The sequence below is a fragment of the Ambystoma mexicanum genome, chromosome 10, assembly GCF_040938575.1.
Source record: "Ambystoma mexicanum isolate Mex_15411 chromosome 10, UKY_AmexF1_1, whole genome shotgun sequence".
NCBI classification, from domain to species: domain Eukaryota; kingdom Metazoa; phylum Chordata; class Amphibia; order Caudata; family Ambystomatidae; genus Ambystoma; species Ambystoma mexicanum.
The window spans coordinates 1,137,691,299-1,137,709,522 of NC_090932.1; the positions used below are offsets into that span (position 1 = coordinate 1,137,691,299).

An 18,224-nucleotide genomic window follows, 5' to 3' on the forward strand; every position below is an offset into this window, starting at 1 on the left:
AATGCTTTTACGGTAAGTAATGCATTCTCTTCTGATGTTTGTTAATCTGCTTAGAATCACATGCTGTGCATAGACTAGCGAGCAGTACCCGGAGTTGGCGGTGGGTTATGAGAAGGAACAGTAGAGAAAAGGTGTCGTAATACTGCCTGTCCCACCTGGGAGTCAGATCTAGAGTGTGTATCTAGACAGTAGTGTTTTGTAAAGGTGTGCACAGAACTCCAGGTAGCCGCTTTGCAGATGGACTCAAGGGGAACATTTGCAATGAATGCTATGGATGCCCCCGTGCCTCGAGTAGAGTGTGCTCTTGGCCTAAAGGGCAGTTCTCTCTTAGCAAGAGTATAGCAGAGAGTGATGCATTGAACAATCCATCTAGAAATAGTGGATTTTGAAACTGCATCTCCTTCTCTTCCTGCTGCCACCGAGACGAAGAACTGATTAGTCTTCCTCAGTGGTTTGGTTCTTTCCATGTAGAACATGACCGCTCTGCGTACATCTAGTGTGTGCAGAGTCCTTTCTCCCAAATTGGAAGGATTTTGAAAGAACGTTGGTAGTTCTATAGATTGGTTTACGTGGAATTTAGAAATAAATTTCGGAGCAAACCTAGGGTGAGTGCGTAGAACCACTTTATCTTTGTGAACTGTAACGAAGGGGTCTAGAATAGAAAGAGCCTGAAGTTCACTTACTCTCCTGATGGAGGTGATAGCTATTAAAAAAGCAGTCTTAAGCGTGAGGTGTTTAAGAGATGCTTTGTGCATGGGTTCGAATGGAGAGCCCATGAGTCTGGTAAGTACCACATTAAGGTCCCATCCGGGAGCTGGGTCAGCTATCGGGGGGTGTATTCTCTTTACTCCCTCCATGAAGGCCTTTATAACAGGGATCCTCCACCACGACACTTTGAGTTGGGAAGTGGTGTATGCAGAAAGTGCAGCTAGGTGGACTTTAATGGAGTTAAACACTAGACCTGAATCCAATAGGTGGGTCAGGTATAGGACCACATGTGTGGGAGAGCAGTCAATAGGGTTGATGCTTTTACTCCTGCACCAGATGACAAATCTTTTCCACTTGCTAGAATAGCAGTGGCGAGTGTTCGGTTTTCGGGCTTCCCTGAGGATGTCCATGCATCTTTGCGGGAGTTGTAGATGTCCGAACTCTATGATCTCAGGAGCCAAGCTGTAAGTTCATGTTCTGGGGGCATGGATGCAGAGTCCTGCCTTTGTCCTGAGACAGCATGTTGTACGGGCAGGGGAGTTTTACTGGGGGGGATAGAGACATCTCCATCAAGTGAGCGAACCATGGTTGTCGTGCCCACATTGGGGCCACTAGTATCATGGTCACTTGTTCCTGGTGCATCTTGTGCACCACTTTGTTGAGAAGGGGAGTCGGGGGAAAAGCGTAAACAAATTTCCCTGACCATTGCATCGACAGACCGTTCCCCTTGGATTGGTTCTGGGGGTACCTGGAGGCGTAACTTAGGCATTGTGAGTTTTCCAGGGTTGCGAACAGGTCTATTTCTGGGAGTCCCCATTGTGTGAAGACGTCGAAGACGATGTCTTCGTGCAGGCGCATTTCGTACTCTTTGGGCAGGGGGAAATCTCTGCTGAGACTGTCTGCTAGCAGATTGAGTTCCCCGGGTACATGTAGTGATAGTAGGAACATGTCCTGTTTGAGAGCCCACTTCCATATATTCTGGGCCAGCTTGGACAGGCCTGGAGAGTGGGTGCCCCCTTGCTTGTTGATGTAGTACATGGCTGTGGTGCTGTCTGTAAGGACCATTACTGTTTTGCCTTGTAGGTGTTCCTGGAAGGCTCTTAGCGCCTTGAACACAGCTAGTAGCTCCAGTAGATTTATGTGTTTGGATGCTACGTTCGGAGTCCACACTCCGTGAGCAGTCTGATGGGATAGGTGCGCCCCCCATCCTGTGAGGGATGCGTCTGTGGTTAGAGTGGCTTCCGCCGCGGGTGTGGCAAAGGGTTTCCCTTTTTCCATGTTTTCCTTTGTCCACCACCGTAGCGAGAGAACTAAGGCCTGCGAGACCACAACTAGATCCTCCCATAGTCCGCTGGCCTGACACCACTGGCTGTTGAGCCACTCTTGCATTGGGCGCATGCGCAGGCGCGCGTGAGGTACCAAATAAATACACGACGCCATCATTCCTAGCAAGCGCATTGCTTTGCGTACCGTCACCTCTCGACCGGTTACATATTGAGGGATTTGAAACAGCATGTTTTGGACCCTCTCTTTGGAGGGGAAGACGAGGCCGTCCTTTGTTTGAATTAGAGCCCCTAGGAATTGTTTGATTTGACTGGGGTCTAAACTGGACTTCTTTTCGTTGATGGAGAAGCCCAACTGGAACAAAAGGTCTACTGTCTTTTGGGTATTGGAGAAGCATGTTTCGTAAGAATCCCCTGTTATGAGCCAGTCGTCGAGGTAAGGGTAAACTGGGATGGACAACCTGCGCAGGTGGGCCGCTGCCACTGCCAGCACCTTCGTGAATACCCTTGGTGCTGATGCTATGCCGAAGGGTAGCACTTTGAACTGGTAGTGTTTGCCCTCTATCATGAACCTGAGGTATTTTCTGTGCGCTGGCAACATTAAAATATGAAAGTATGCATCTTTCATGTCCAATGTTGTCATGTAATCTCCCTGAGAAAGCAGTGGGATTACTTCCTGTAAGGTTACCATACGAAACTTTTGGGGTTTGATAAAGTTGTTCGCTGGGCGCAGATCTAATACAGGGCGCATGGTTAGATCCTTTTTGGGTACAAGGAAGTACACTGAATAAATACCTTCCGTTACCTGAGATAGAGGCACGACCTCTATGGCTCCTTTTTCCAGTAGTTGTACTTCTTGGAGAAGGATGGCAAGATGTTCCGGTGTCATGCGACGTCCCCTCGGGGGTCTGTAGGATGGGGAACTGTTGAATTCGATACAGTATCCGTGGGCTACGGTGGACAGTACCCAACGGTCTGACGTTATCTCCTCCCATGCAGGAAGAAAGGATGTTATCCGGCCCCCGACCGGTGTTGCATGGGAGGGGACGCGAATCTTCGCGTCACTTGGAGTTGTTGGGGGCTTGGGAGCCTCTGGGGGTGGATCCCCGACCCCTCCCTTTGCCCCCGGCGTTGTCCTCTTTGGCTGTACTGCCCACTATTGGTTTGGTAATTGGTGGCAGGGTATTGCTGATGTTGATTTTGTTGTTGGTGTTGGCGTTGGCCACGAAAAAAGCGTTTGTTGCCATAGCCGCGCCTGGTAGTGGGCTTAGAGATCTGGTCGAGAGTCTTGATAGTGTCGAACTCTTTTTTAGCCATCTCTAGGGCTTCATCTACCGCTTTTCCGAAGAGGTTAGCGTCCTCGACAGGTTTATTTATCAAAGACGCCTGTGTCTCTGGTTTAAAGCCTGAGTTGCGCAGCCATACATGGCGCTTTAGGAGTATTCCTTGTACCAAGGAACGTCCTGCTGTTTCTGCCGCGTCCAGAGAGTTTTTAACAATGCTCTGGTTCACTTGGGTTCCTTCGCCAATAGTTGACAGTAGGCGCGTACGTAAAGGCTCCGGTGCTTCCTCGGCGTCTTTTCGCAGTTTGGCCCACTGCGCGTCTGCGTAGCTTGCAAGCAAGGAATTGTTGTTGGCAATTCTTGCTGAGAAGGCAGCCGAGGAAGTAACCCTTTTTGCAAGGGCATATAGCCTCTTGCCCTCCTTGTCAGGGGGTGCCTCACTCGTGGAAAGTGGTACCCCTGCCCTCTTTCTAGTATTAGAAACCACTAGGGAATCAGGAATGGAATGTCCCCTAATGTAGAGGGGGTCTGAGGGTGAAGGAGTGAAAAGTGTTTCAATCCGTGGATTGACCCCTCTGATCATAGCGGGAGTGGACAGCGAAGGTATGATCCTTCTCTTCACTGAAGCGAGGAGTGGAATGGTCTGGCTGACCGGGGGTTTTTCCTTAATCACTCTTTCCACAAAGTCCAATTCTGGAGAGAGTTCCCCGGTGTCGAGTTCGAAATGCGCTGCTGCTCTGCGCAACAGTGCATTGAACGTTGGCTGATCGTCAATTGGAGACGTGTTCCTAACTGGAGAATTGTCCGGAGGAGTTAGGTTTATGACATCAGTGTCGGAATACACTGATGGTGATTGCCAGGGGTGTGAAGGTCCCTCTTCTGGGTTAACCCCGAAGCCTTCTTCTATAATGTCTGTTCTGTCTTCCAGACATTCCTCCTGGTTCTGTTCTTCATTGTCCATGAAATCATCTTCTTCCTCGAAGTCTTGCTCCTCCCCAGTGAGGTCATATACATCTTGGAAGTCTGAGGCTGTGTCCTGCTGGGGATCGACTAGCCTCGGATTTTTGGCCCTGGGGTCCTCCTGAGGCCCTTCTCTGGTCCTCTTGTGTGTTTGAGAGGCCTGGGTGCTCATGAACTTTTCCATCCTCTCCATACAGAGGTGGAGTCTTTCCATAGTTTCATGGGGTACCCCAGAGCGGTCTGGCGGGGGAAACATAGGGTTATCTAACTCGAAATGGCTCGAACTCTCCCAAAGCGTCGAGGAAAGTGTACCATTGCCCTCCGAAAAACCTTCTGGTGTGTCGGGAGACTCCCTGCCTGAAGGGGGTAGTCCCTGCTTCCCTTCGGGCTTTTTCGGCGTATCCTTTAATTTATGCGTAACGCTCGACGAAATCTTCGGCGTACGCTTTTGGGCGTCGGCTACAGCGATCCTTGCTAAGCTATCGGCGACTCGCTTGTCGGCGACTCGTTTGTCGGCGGAAGCTTGAGTTTTCGACGCTATGGGTATCGAACGCTCTACGGCGGTCTGCGCTTTCTGTTGATGCGCACCGGCCGATGGTTTGGTGGCAGCGCCCTTGTTTGCCGAAAGCCCAGTCGCAGGTCGCGGCTGCGGTTGCGAGAGGGGCTTCGAACCCGAACGGTCCGAGGAGGCCGCCGGTGGAACCTGCGTCTCCTTGGGCGCCGAAGGTCTTTTCGACTTTGTCGACATAGAGCCGTGGGTTGTGTGTTTATGTGGATCTTTGTGTGCGTCTGTGTCGCCGGGGTGTTCATCCCCATAAGCAGGGCGTGAGCCGAGCCCGTCGGGGCCGGGGACAGACGACGAAGCGCGTAAGCGCTCCTTAGAGGGGGTTTCGACTTCCGTAGCGGAGGTCGTGGTATCGCGTTCCTCGTCACTGTCGGTGGTAGCAGCGGCGGGTGAACCTTCGGCCTTCGACATCGCGTAGGCCGCCCACCTTTTAACCCTTCGGTCTTTTAGAGTTTTAGGCTTAAGAAGCCGACACGCCGCGCACCTTTCCTCCTTGTGATCGAGGGGCAAGCAGCGGTTACACCGTGAGTGCTTGTCCTTCCAAGTGAATTTGCCTTTACAAAGTGGGCAAAACCTAAACCGTGTCCTCTCCATAGCCGAGGCAATAAATCGCGATACACACCCCAAGGGAAAGGAAGGGGAAAGGGAAAGGCATTCTCAGAAAAGACCCAGAGATGTCCCACGATCCCACTCTCCCTACTGTATATGGCCTGCGAGGCCAGGCCACGTGTTCGGCAGCGCCGAAGGATTTCTTCCGCTCGACCCTCCGTCGAAGATTCTTTTCGGCGGAGAACAGCTTACAACTGCGTCGAGGGAGGGATTATAAATATTAGAGAAAATACGACCAGGGGTCGAGGAGTTGCAATGTCTCTCGAGGAGCTCCGCGTGAAGGCGACCAGAAGCTGGGCGGAAAAAAACAATCTGAGGGACCTCGACGCGTGAGGGATTGTGGGTCTGAGATTTGGGAGGATGGGATGGGCAAAGCAGTTTAGTCCCTGGCCATCTCTCCAGACATACTACGTTACATGGGGCTGCAACATTGCTGGTAATGCTAGAGTGTGCTGAGGGTTACGCGATTTTTTGGGGCTTCAGATTATCTAGGCCGAAATACGCACATACCAGCTGCCTGGCACATACACTGATCAGGGTACAATTGCTAACAGCGGATACGACTCTTCAGGTGCATGGGGTCCAGATCCATGACCATAATGCACTTAAACAGGCGTCTGGCCATGGAAGGCATTTTGGCTTCATTTGAAGCGCCTGTCTATTTGCTCTCGTAGAGCTCCTGTTTTCTGTTGGTTGTCCTAGAGTTATATGTTGCAAAGCATATTGTATGCATTCACGAGTAAGGCTATGCTACTTACTGGCACAGGCTTAAAAAAGTTGGTTGCTGCATTGCAGCAATAGTACACGAAGGAAGTGTGGAATGAAGAGGCCTACTGACAAACTACCATGCATACTTGCTGGACCGGATATGTCCAATTTTCTTTTTTCTTTTTTGAATAGGGCAGCGTAGATTCGGCAGGACGACCATGAATTGGGCAGAGTGCGCACAACCATATTACTTGAGCGGTTCAGACTTCCAGCACACTGACAGGCGAAGTAAGGCTCCTACAGTTTAAGACCCTGCACCCATGATTCTGCTTCAATGAATATTTCTGTATGCAGGCATTAGATGTTATGAGAAGGGTTAGTGTTATTCTCATTTGTTGAGGGCGTCCGAGTGGATCTCAATGAAATTATCAGATTTACTGAATTTCCTTATAGTACTATGATCTCAATCAACCACAGGACAGAAAACTGGCCCTTGATCGCTCCGACACAGCGACCAATTGGTGAACGAAGGCAGCTCGGAGCCCCTGCCTTTGAGGAGGGCAAGAACTTTGAGGACCAACTCAGACGAGAGCTTACCAATCCCTCTCTGCGGGGTGGCTGCCTCCTCCTGTTCACCAGAGGTACGGTCCTACAGCAGTAAACCGAAGTAGAAACAGCAATGAAAAAAAATTGCACTACGACAAAAAGAGGAAATATTTTTGGGAGGGGAACTGAATAAAGGCCCTGGTGAAAAAGGAAACATTTTCATAATGCAGCAGTTTTTATTTTCATTGTAGCAACTCTTACATTAAATCTTTAATGGTAATCATTCCACGATTTGTAACTTGGAGGGCAATTTGTGTGCTTTATTTACAGTGAAAACATTTTACAGAATAACCCTTGATCAGAGCTGTGAGCCAAGGGACCCGCCAAAGGGCGTCCCATGTAATTATTAGCTTTTGATTAAAAAAAAGGGGAGGTGCCATGTTCAACATTTTTGTTGAAAGAAACATTTACCTTGCTCTGTATGCTTGGAAGTCAACGATAATTTGTTTCAAACCCTACGGTGCCTTTAAGAAAATGATCAACAGCCAACCTTCACCAAGACTGTTGAAGTGAACATCTGCCCCCCCCTCCCCCCGAAACACATAATGGCACCACACATCGAATCGCCTACGCCGTGCTCCTTCCTGTCTGCTCTACCTGCTTCTTCCGGTCACTCATGGGGGCACGTGCCTTTATGCTCCTTCTCTTGCAATGCCCTACTTGCATCTTAAGTCGCGTGGGGTTTAGCCAGCGAAGCAATTAAGGGCTGCCCCCCTCCAGTTCCCTCTGGTGTTACCGCAATAGGTAGCTTGATTAAGCTCAAAACCAGAATAGTTTCTGTAGAACATGACTACATAATTAGCATAGGTCTGCAACAACAGAGTGGCCTACGGGGCTACAGGATGTAAACATTTCAGGATTTTCAACATACCACAAAAATCATAGTTTAAAAAATGTTTTTTTTTATATAACAGTTGGAGACGAGCAACAATCTGAAAAGCTTCACCTTTGATATTATGAAATCAGAAACTTAGCGGTGGCCAACACCATGGACCACAAAGTACGGCATATCCGCTGCCCATAACTATTGTCATGGCAGACAAAGGGCCTGTACTACAGAAACTTTGCACCAGTGCAAGGAAACGTCTACGCAAGTGCAAAAGTTGCATCAGGGTCAAAATAGATTGCACTGATACAGATTTGCACTGCCGCAGAAATTACACCGTGCCGATGCAAAGTTACTTTAATGCAGGCCATGTAGTGCAGCACAAATGCAACACACAGAGAGCAACAAAAATAAATTTCCATTGTTCATTGCACAAACTTCAGAAACTTTTAGGAAATGCAGACACACATACCAGATGGCACCTCCCTTTTAAAAAACAGGTTTGGCTCTTATTTTACATACATATGCAAATATATATTTATTTGTATAAATCTCTAAAAATAAAAAGGCACGTACTCCTCGTTCAACCTCTAAGTTTTCCTGGCTGGCCAGGTTTTCTAGGTTTTCACCCATGCAAAGTGCACATTGTGCTATCTCCTTCAGGACTGCGTAAATGATTGGATTATGTAATCCTCACAAGTTCCAGCACTGGTGGCCTCTCTCTTGCACATGACAGGCGAAGACCCTGTGGTGCTGCTACACAGCATGCTGCAAATCCTAGCATAGAACTAGAAGAATATTGCTCCCTGGGTGGGAGGTACACATTTGGGGGGCGGGGGGCGGGGGGGGAGAGCGATGGTAGATTTAAATGCCCACAGTAACCTCGCCTCGTACCTATTTCCACTGAAGGCGACATGCACATCAGGGTCATTTCGTTAATATTGGTGTAGTAACACGGCCAGCAACCTTGGAAAGTGGAAGTGTCCACATCGCTCATTCCATGGTCGGTGGAACCCCTGTGATTTTTGCAAAACGCATTCAGGACTGTCAAAACTAAAGACATTCTCTGGTTATCCGAAGTGGGGCTGGGGTTCAGGCTAATGGAGGGTGAAGCCACCCCACCAAGCACTGACATTTTTGGGAAGGGATAAAGAAGAAGAAGAAACCTAACCCCAGTGGGGTAAATCATAGTAAAAAAGTAATGCAAGACCAGGTGGGAGATCAGATCCATTTCTGATGTAGGCTGAGAACTGCTCTGTCTAGATCTTCAAATGGTCATGGTTCTGAGTCTAGAACAACAGTAGAGCCATTCATGAAAAAGAAGCACTCAGCCCGTGGCAGTGCAGTGGCAGCCTAGTTGAGCACGAGAAAGTGTGGGGGGGGGGACATCCATGGGTAATATTCAGATTAATGAGGAGGTCTCAGAACCATAGCTCGGCAGCAGTGTTCCAACATGGCTGCCATGTAGATAAATGCAGTGCAGTTGCGGTTATTTATCTACGCTCAATGCTCTTTCCATGGCTGGTGCATGCATAGAATACTTCAGAGCAGTCCTAGCCATGGATCAAGAATATGGACATTCCGATGGTTGATCCTAGCCACAGTACAGGGCTGTCCAAGCTACCAATCCAATCGGTGCAAAGCCAGAGCCAATTGCCGACGTCACACCAGAGAAGGACTCAGTACGTCATGGATGCAGCAAAGGTCAAGCCACACTGCATATCTCTCCCCTGTCCGTTCGAATTTCATTAATGCGCTTCATGACTGAAGCCTAAATCTTGATGTCCCTGCTACTTTGTGACTTTTACTGGTGAAGAACTGCCCAGTGGGGAGTGCCCCAATTCTTATTCAGGCAATGGCGTAGAGTGGTGGCTCTGTCCTGACACTTACTGGCACCACAATTTTGCAGATGGTGAAAGCCTTTGGCCTTAGGTCACTGGGCTTCTGTTCATGCACGAAGGACTTGAGATTCAGGGTGTCCTCAGTAGCGCCCCTTCTTGCACACAGAGCCAACCGCACCATCTTTAGGCGTAGACTGGCTTTCTATTGAACCCAATGGCGATCAGTTCGGCTACACATCCACTTGGGTCATGCCTTCTCGACTTGCACTGCCAATAGCTAAGCTTGTCAGGAACGTGCTCACAATGGCGATATGGATGACTGCCGGCCATTTACATGATGAACCCCCTAAACTTGGCAAGAGTACTAGTCAGTGCTGAACCTCAAGAAAAGAAGTGCATGGAAACCTTTTGCTCGACTACACTTAAGAGCCTTGTACCACTGTTCATATCAGGAAATTATTAATAAAGTTCTACTCGGAAAAGTGTGGGTAAAAGCGTGTGCCTTAAACGGATCCCCCTGCCACCTTCCCAGTCCCCGTCCCCCTCCCTCAGTCCCTACTGCAGCTTCTGCCGCAAGCTGTACTGGAGTGAGAGTTTGATCAAAATCAGGCATTTACCCCCGGTGCTGCATAGATGGAAATGAAAGGCTTGTTTACACAGAAGATGAGCCCTAACCCAGTTTCCCCCCAAACAGTCGGAGGATTGATGGTGTCGATCTCCGAGGCAGGCGGATTCTTGCCGGACGCTTCAGTGGCTCGGTTCGGCCGGTGATGACCTAGAAGAAGCTGGGAGGGGACAGGGTGGATTTAACAGGGAAGGAGGGAGGAGGGCACGTTGAACATTTATGTGGGGATTGCTCCAGTGGCAAAGAGGATAATGAAGAGGACGATGATGCCCACCACCACACAGATGATGGCGATCATCTTGGCATTCTTCCACCAGTACTTGCGGGCCACCTTCTGCGAGGTTGTCTTGAAGTGCTCAGACTGCAGGGACATAGAAACGGGAGTGAGAGGAGAAGAGGAAACAGATGGAAATGGAACAAATATATTACTAAACATGTACTATATCAGTGACAACAGCTCATGAAACAGGTAATCAATGACGGTCCATATACAACTAAATCGAAAAGAATAGGTTTCCATCATTAGTAGCTTCCTTATATTCATGGCCTCGTGGATGCTCGGCCACATTCTCCCCTCCATCAGCAACCAAACACCTCATACTAGGAAAGGTCTGAGGGGGCCTTCAGTAAACCTCAAAGGGGTGGGGTGTGGGGGACCATTGCAACGCTGCTTGGCAAAGCCATGCCTCATACCTCAAGTGGGAGCTAAGACTAATATTTAAGGAGTAGGCAATGACTACATAGCTTCCATATGGATGTTCAAAAGGCACCCGATAACAGTGCTGAAGTTGCCACCTGCCCTCTAGTGGAATGGACCGTGTGCCCCACAGGGATCCTTCACTAGCTCACAATGGTCGGATCAATCTGGATGCCAAAGGCTTGGTGTCTGCCCAGGAGTACTGGGACCATGTGGAACCTACACAACAGCTGTTCTCAGGAAGGAACACGTTACTTACCTGTAACTATTTTTCTCCAGCATGGGGTCTGGTATGGATTCACATGCTCGTGAATATTACCTGTCTTCAGGCTGGGAATCCTTGGTGAAAGAAAAAAAACCTTTCGCTTACAAACTGTATTTCTCCTTTAAAGCAATCACTGTCCCCTGGGCCCCCATCCAATGACAGCCCTCTCTCTAAGCCCCTACTCTGGCAGCCATCTTCAGATTTGGTAAGCAAGTAAATTGGCAGTATGACCAAGAAGAGCAGCAGAGGGAGGGTTTGCATGCGAATCCATCCCAGACCCATGCTGGAGAACAATAGTTACAGGTAAGTAACGTATTCCTTGTCTGGGATAGATTCACATGCTCATGAATAACGAATACATAGCAGTACCACATTACACAACTACAGGAGGTGGCAAGGCTCAACAGAAGCACCCGTTATCTCTGGAACAGACTCACCTCAAGCAAACAGGTTGCATAGCACTGCTTGGCTGACTCTGGCCTCCTCCCTGGAATCCCTGTCGACTCAGTAAAACCCTGGGAAGGTGTGCGTCGACCTCCACGTAGCAACGCTGCAGATGTCCAGCAGGGGCACACCAGACAGGAAGGCCGTCATTGCAGCGATCGCTCTGGGGGAGGGGGCTCTCGGTTGACCGGGCAGCGGTCGGTTCGACAACTGATGACAATGCATTATGCAGCCAGACAGCCACCTTGAAATGGAAGCCTCGGACAATGCCTTTCCATGGTTCACAGGACCAAAGTTCTCAAACAGTTGCTAAGTCTACTGAAAACTTTTTGTGCACGTCATGTAGACTTCAAGGCACAAACATCCAGCGAGTCAAGGCCCTTACAGCCGGAGACAAAGGTTTCGGGAAAAACACACGTAACACCAAAGGCTCGTTGAGGTAGAATTCTGACAGAACCTTCAGCATGAAAGAGGGGTGCGTCCACAGCACCACCACCCTCGATTCGGAGAAAGTCAGGTATGGTTGCTTGCAAGATGGGGCCTGGATCTCACCCACCCTCCTGGCAGAGGTGATGGCCACAAGGAAAGTAGTTTTCGACATGAGGAACTTGAGGTGTCTAAGCATCAGCTCAAAGGGGGGGCCCGCCATGAGCCTTGTCAGAACCATGTTGAGTTCCCACACCAGAGCAGGAGCCTCCACTGGCGGGAAAGATAGAAGTCCTTTGAGGAACTCCTTGATGAGTCGGTGAGACCACAGCGAAGATCTTCCTGGAGACCTGGTGTAGTGGGAGATAGCCAGCAGTTGCACCTTGATAGAAGCGTGTGCCAAGCCGTCCTTTGCCAAGGAGAAAAGGTATGCAAGAATTTGAGGGCAATCTTCTGCGACTGGCACCACGTAGCGAAATGCTTCCACTTGTGACAGTAGCACTTCAAAGTTGACGACACCCTGACCTTGGCAAGGATCTCTCTGCAATCCACAGGCAACTCGTATCCTCCAAGCTCTAGGGCTGCAGGAGCCAAGCCCTCAGGTTCAGTGCTCCTGGGTCGTGATGCAGGATTGCACCTGCTTCACTGGTGAGACAATCCGGAACTACCGGCAGCTTGACAAAGGGGGGGGGAAGAGGGGTAAGGTCTGGGTACCAAATCTGCCTCGGCCACGCTGCGGCGATGAGTAGCATCCTGCATTGGCACTGTCCGAGTGTGTTGATGACTCGTAGCAGGAGAAGAAACGAAGGAAATGCGTACAGGAACAGGCCTTCCCACAGGAAGGAGAAGGTGTCCCCCATGCTCCTCGGTTGGTGGAATGTGCTGGCAAACCTCTGGCATTTGGAGTTTGCTGCTGCAAACAGATCGATCTGGGGCCTGCCCCACTTGATGAAAATGCGGTCCACCTGGTCCTATCGAAGTTCCCACTCGTGGCAGGAGAGAGTCTGCAATTGTGTTCTTGACTCCCGCTAGGTGACGAGGAACATCTCTTGTCTGACGGCCCAGCGCCACAATTCCTGCGCTTCTTTGGGAGCGCTGGGGCTCGAGTGCCCCCCATTTCCTGATGTAGAACATTGTGGTGGTGTTGTCCATGAAAATCCTCACCACCTTGCCCTTCAGAAACGGAAGGAACGATGTGAGGGCCCAGAACACTGCGCGTTGCTCCATGACGTTGATATGGAGATCATTCTCCTCCAGCAGCCAAAGGCCTCTGGTGTACAGACGTCTGGTGTGGGCTCCCCAGCCGTTCAGGAAAGCGTCCATGGTGACCGTCACCTGGTGTACAGGGTTTTGAAACCCTGTGCCAATGGCGATGTTGGAGCAGATGCCCCATCACCCTATCGCCCAACGGAACTCCTCGTCGAGCAGGAACTTGTCCGCAAAGCTTCTGGAAACCTGTATCCAGCAAGCATCCAGGAATTCCTGAAGAGGTTGCATCTGTAACCTGCAGATCCGGATGAGGTAGATGCAGGATGACATCACGCCGAGACTTCGCACTTTGACTGTGGCGGTCTTCATCCACAACAGCTGCTGTACCTTCCCTTGAATGGCCTCTACCGATGATGCGAGGCAGGACACTGTACGGAGTCTGGCTCCTAGGAACAGTGCGTTCTGCGATGATGTCGAGAGGACTTTGGATAGTTGATGGAGAATCCCAGATCTGTCAGTAGCTGGACAGTCGCTTCCGTGTGTCCGACAGCCAATTCTCTCTAGTGGGCCAGTCGTCGAGGTACAGGTATACGTGTATATCCCGCAGACGTAGTCAGGCTACCATCGGTGCCAGGCACTTCGTGAACACTCTGGGGGCGGACTTCAAACCGAAAGGTAGGGCCTTGAACTGGTAGTGCTGAACCCGCACTACAAAACGCAGACACATTCGATGTGCCTTGTGAATGGTGACGTGGAAATAGGCATCATCCAGGTCCAGCAACGTCAAGAAGTCTCCTTCCTCCAGTTGGCCAAGCACATGGTGCAACATGACCATCCTGAATTTTTGGGACTTTAGTATTTGTTGAGAAGTCGCAAGTCTAGATGGGTCTCCAGCCCCTGTCTACTTTGACCGGAAGTATCTGGAATAGACTCCGGAAGCCCCAGAGCCATTGGGGAACTACTCACCCCTTTCACAGCATTGCCTGTACCTCTTCGAAGAGCTGAGGAACATGATGCTCCTGACGGGTAACCGGAGGGATCCGCCGACACCTACGTTGAAACTCCAAGGTGTGTCCCTTATCGAGAGTGTCCAGTACCCATCTGTCGGTGGTGATCTTTTTCCACTCACTGACTAACCTTGTTAGCTGGCCACCCACCACGGTGCATGCATGGGGGCCAGTAGTCCCAGCCTGTTTCGGAATCAGCGTCCTACCTTATGGGCGATGGTGACACTGTCCTCCTCTACCGTAGGCCTGCTAACAGCCTCTGTAGGCTTCTGGGTCGTGGATCTGGAAGGCTGACAGTATAGAGGACTAACCTCCATGGCTTGTGCCACGGCCTGGGTGGGCTGTTTCGGGGCCTCCTCACCCCCACCCCATTTAATCCCCCTCCTGTGGGGCTTGAACCGGTTCCCCCCCTTCTGGCGTGCCAGCAGACTTTGCCAAAGGCACTGTTGCACTAGGGGGCAAGGATACTTTCTGTGCTGTGGGGGCTACCTTCACTGGGTCAATCTCCTTAGCCGTCATAGGAGCAGCTGCCACCAACTATAATTGACGAAGTCTTAGCATGCGCCGATTAAGCCTGCTTGGACAGTTCGGCCTTCTTCTCCTCTGTCTGTGGCCTCGCCGATTTCTCCTGCAGTTTAGCTGGGGTAGATTTCCTTTTTGAGGAGGAGCTCAATTGCCCGCTGGCAATGGAAGCGGAGGGTGATGATGTTCGCGCCCTATCCACCTTCGGACCTGCTTCTGCAGCAATCCCGGTGGACTCAGACTTGCAGTTCTTGGCCTTGTCTTGAGCCCCCACAGATGAGGAGCCTTCAAAGGACTTCGAAGACCGGTCCTCATACCGGCCGGTTAGGAGTGAGGCATGACCCTGCTCGGGCATGGGCAGAGGCCTTAGCATTAAGCCACGCCACCAGTCTACTATGCCTGTCCTTTGACATCTTCTTGGAGAACCCCAGGCGTATCTCGCACTCCGCCTCGCCTCCTCATGGTCCAGGTGCAGGCAGTAGAGGCATTGTAGGTGCTTCTTCCACAAACACAATCCATAGCCCGTACTTGGTGCATGGCTTGAAAAGGGACCTTCCCTCCTTCTCCTCCGTCATGGTCGAAATGCGCAAAGTAGGCCAGATGGCCTTCTGGAAATTGCGATGGTCTTTATTCTTGAGGGCTGTTGAAATTCACCGACAATGGATCCCCACTGTCGTCATATGGAGAAAAGAGCACACAGGCTCTGTTGGAACAAATAGAAACTTTTTCTGTCGAAAACACAAAAAACAAACTAGAAGTAGCTTGCAGAGCAAACTCGAGGACTCCCAACACTGAAGCGTGCAGTAAAAATCTGAAGACAGCTGACAGAGGAGGTGCTTAGGGAAAGGGCTGTCATTGGATGGGGTCAGTATGACCCAGAGGACAGTGATTGGTTGAAAGGAGAAATACAGTTTGTAAGGGAAATTGAAACGGTTTTCCTTTACCAAGGATTCCCAGCCTGGCGAGGGGGAATATTAATGAGCATGTGAATCCATGCCAGACCCCATGCTGGAGAACCACCACCATTGGATGGGAAAGGTTTAGAATGAATGCAGGGGAGGCCCGTGCACTGTGTCTGCATCTCGATCACTTTGCTCACCAAGGGGATGTAAATCAGGCAGTCTTAATAGAGAGCACCTTCCAATAAAAAAGTACAAATACCACTGTGTCGAAATTGATTGTTAATTCAGGCCTCCCATTTAGTGTTAGCATAAAACATAGAAACTTCAAAGCACTTGAGGTCACAGCAGCATACAGAAACGCCAAAAAGCAAAAGGTTTCATGCCATTGCCCTGAAGATCAATGCATAAAACAGTATCCGCCAGGGCAACTCGCTTCACACACCCATCACCCATGAAGAGTCTGCTCTTAAAGCAAGGATGGCTGGGTGAAAAAGGACACTGGCGGATAAGGGTGGCCGTTGGTATCCACTTTCCATGCTCAGAGCAATTACAAATTACAAAAATAACAATGATTACATTTCAGATTTAAACAGTAAAAAATTAAGACCAGTGGTCGAAGTGTACGAAAAGAAGTAGTGGAACAATGTTCCCTGCTGGCCTGCACCGGCTCTCCACAAACCCAATCCCCACACCGCCTCCCATACACAATACAACCCCCCAAACAAACACCTGCTATTTAAAGGGAAGGTTCAGTGAAGTAAACAATTGGAAGAAAGCATGATCAAGCGAGGCCAATCCTGCAATTCATCGGAGCCCGCACTGATGCAATTTGTACAAGAATACTGCTCTCCTCCGAAAATGCCTAAATTCAATCCTGCCACTTCTTTCACAAACACAGTACCAGTTTGCCAGTGGCTACAAAGGGAAATGTGCATCTTCTCCATCCCCTCGATCAGACTGCATTAGAAGCCTTTGGGGAGACAGAGATGGAAGTCACTGGTCCCTCTGGAATATGAGACTCTTATTCAAGATTCTGGGGACCGAGTTAGAACGCAACTGGCAGACGATTATCACTTCAAAAGGCATTCACCAGTCTCTAGTGGCTTCATACTTTCAAGGAAAGAGTTATTTAGCATGTTCCATCGGCAGGACATTTCCAGCTTCCAGAGAACTCCATTTATCCAGGTGATGGGTAGTCCCAGAATAGAGCAGTGTGCATCTCACAAATACCCTCAACAACTCCTCTACTCCTCCAGAAGTAGGGACCCAGGGGCCTGGACAAGAGAGATCAAGACTGATCAATGGCCGCAGCGGCTCTCGTTTGGTTTTCCAATGATCCCACTTCATGTGAGGGTATTATCAAAGATCAGGAGGGCCAAGGCATTAGTTGTCTTGTTGGCTCCAATGTGGAGGACAAGGTCTTCGCTTCTCTTCACTGCACCAGCATGGCCCATCCAATTCCCCCCTGATCCTCTAACTTGACCAAGTCTTCTGCAGGACGCACTGCATCTCATGCCCTGGATATTGAAGTCCTTTCAGAGTAGGAGGCTTCAGTAGTACAGAAATATAGCTGCGCATACAAATATTCAGAGCGACATTGCAGCTCTTTCACACCCAGAGGCACATCATGAATTCTTCAGGAGGTGTTGATGTAGGGTGAAGCAATCAAGCATAGATTACTTTAATGCTAGTTCCTCTCAGACAGGCTAGTTCTGGGAGCCATTTCTTCCCATCTGCCAAAGGTCATGTCCAGGAGGTCACTCTGCCTACCTTTGCTCAGGATGACCCTCTCCTTTCACTCTTGGTAGGATGATCTGCATTTATATCAAGCACCATTTAGAGACTCCTTACTTGTGGTACAAGAAATTGGCATCGAGGCCAACCAAATGCCGCCCAAACTCTGAGCAGATATGTGAGAGTGTTGATAGTTTTTGCCTAGATCAGCAACAAACTCAGTTGCCATCTATTCGAGGGCATTCCATAGGGTGAGCATCTGCCTCTTGGGCACAGGCTACAAGTCGTTATCTTATCAAGAGTCGTAGGACACAATTTGACCTTCTGACTCTATGCTCCTTCACAGCATAAGCTTAATGTAAGTTCTGCTTCAAGTAATGTTGTGCCTTTGTCCTCAAGGCTTTGAGCATCAGATTGAAAGCATTAACTGGTTCTTTTCTAAGATTAACATTTGTCAGCAGCATCCCAGTATCTCACTCATTATTGAATGTTTATGCACTGGCCTTATCTTCAAATTAATGAGATTATAATGAGGGAGAGGAACAATGATGTAATGCTTAGATTACCTACTACTTTAAGTCCTACTCTTCCTCATTACAGTCTTACTTTCCTCCCACCCTATCCTGTGCAGATACATTACTTGGACGGTTTCCTATCATAATGCAGGAAGAGTTGAGGAAGAGGACTACACGTAGCCCAATCTCGGGGAGGGGCATAGAAGGAGCTAGTTTATTTTCTAAAAAAAGACTTGACTTGCGCACAAGGTCTATGCCAGACTGACACCGTCAATATTGTAGAACTCGGAAGTCAAGTAATTAGGATTACTGGAAGTATTCTAGGCCTTTCCAAGTCCTATATCCATTTTTGTTCCAGATTGGTCTTTATTTCACCAGATACCACTAACACGTCAAAGACCTCATTTTAGGAATAGCATTTAAAGGTGAAATCCAAAACTTTGGATTTCCTCTTTAAATCCCTCTACTTGCCATCCCCCTACCTTTCTG

General features: G+C 49.5%; 1 protein-coding gene across 1 annotated transcript in view; it reads right to left on the reverse strand.

The window, feature by feature from the left end:
- Window positions 1-6,878: 6,878 nt before the first annotated feature.
- The window catches only part of VAMP8 (vesicle associated membrane protein 8), a 118,314-nt gene continuing 106,968 nt past the window's right edge, over window positions 6,879-18,224 (reverse strand). Inside the window, exon 3 of the mRNA XM_069619046.1 lies at window positions 6,879-10,375. Within this exon, the coding sequence (XP_069475147.1) occupies window positions 10,232-10,375 (144 nt within the window). The 3' untranslated portion in view covers window positions 6,879-10,231. The remainder of the gene's footprint in view (window positions 10,376-18,224) is intronic.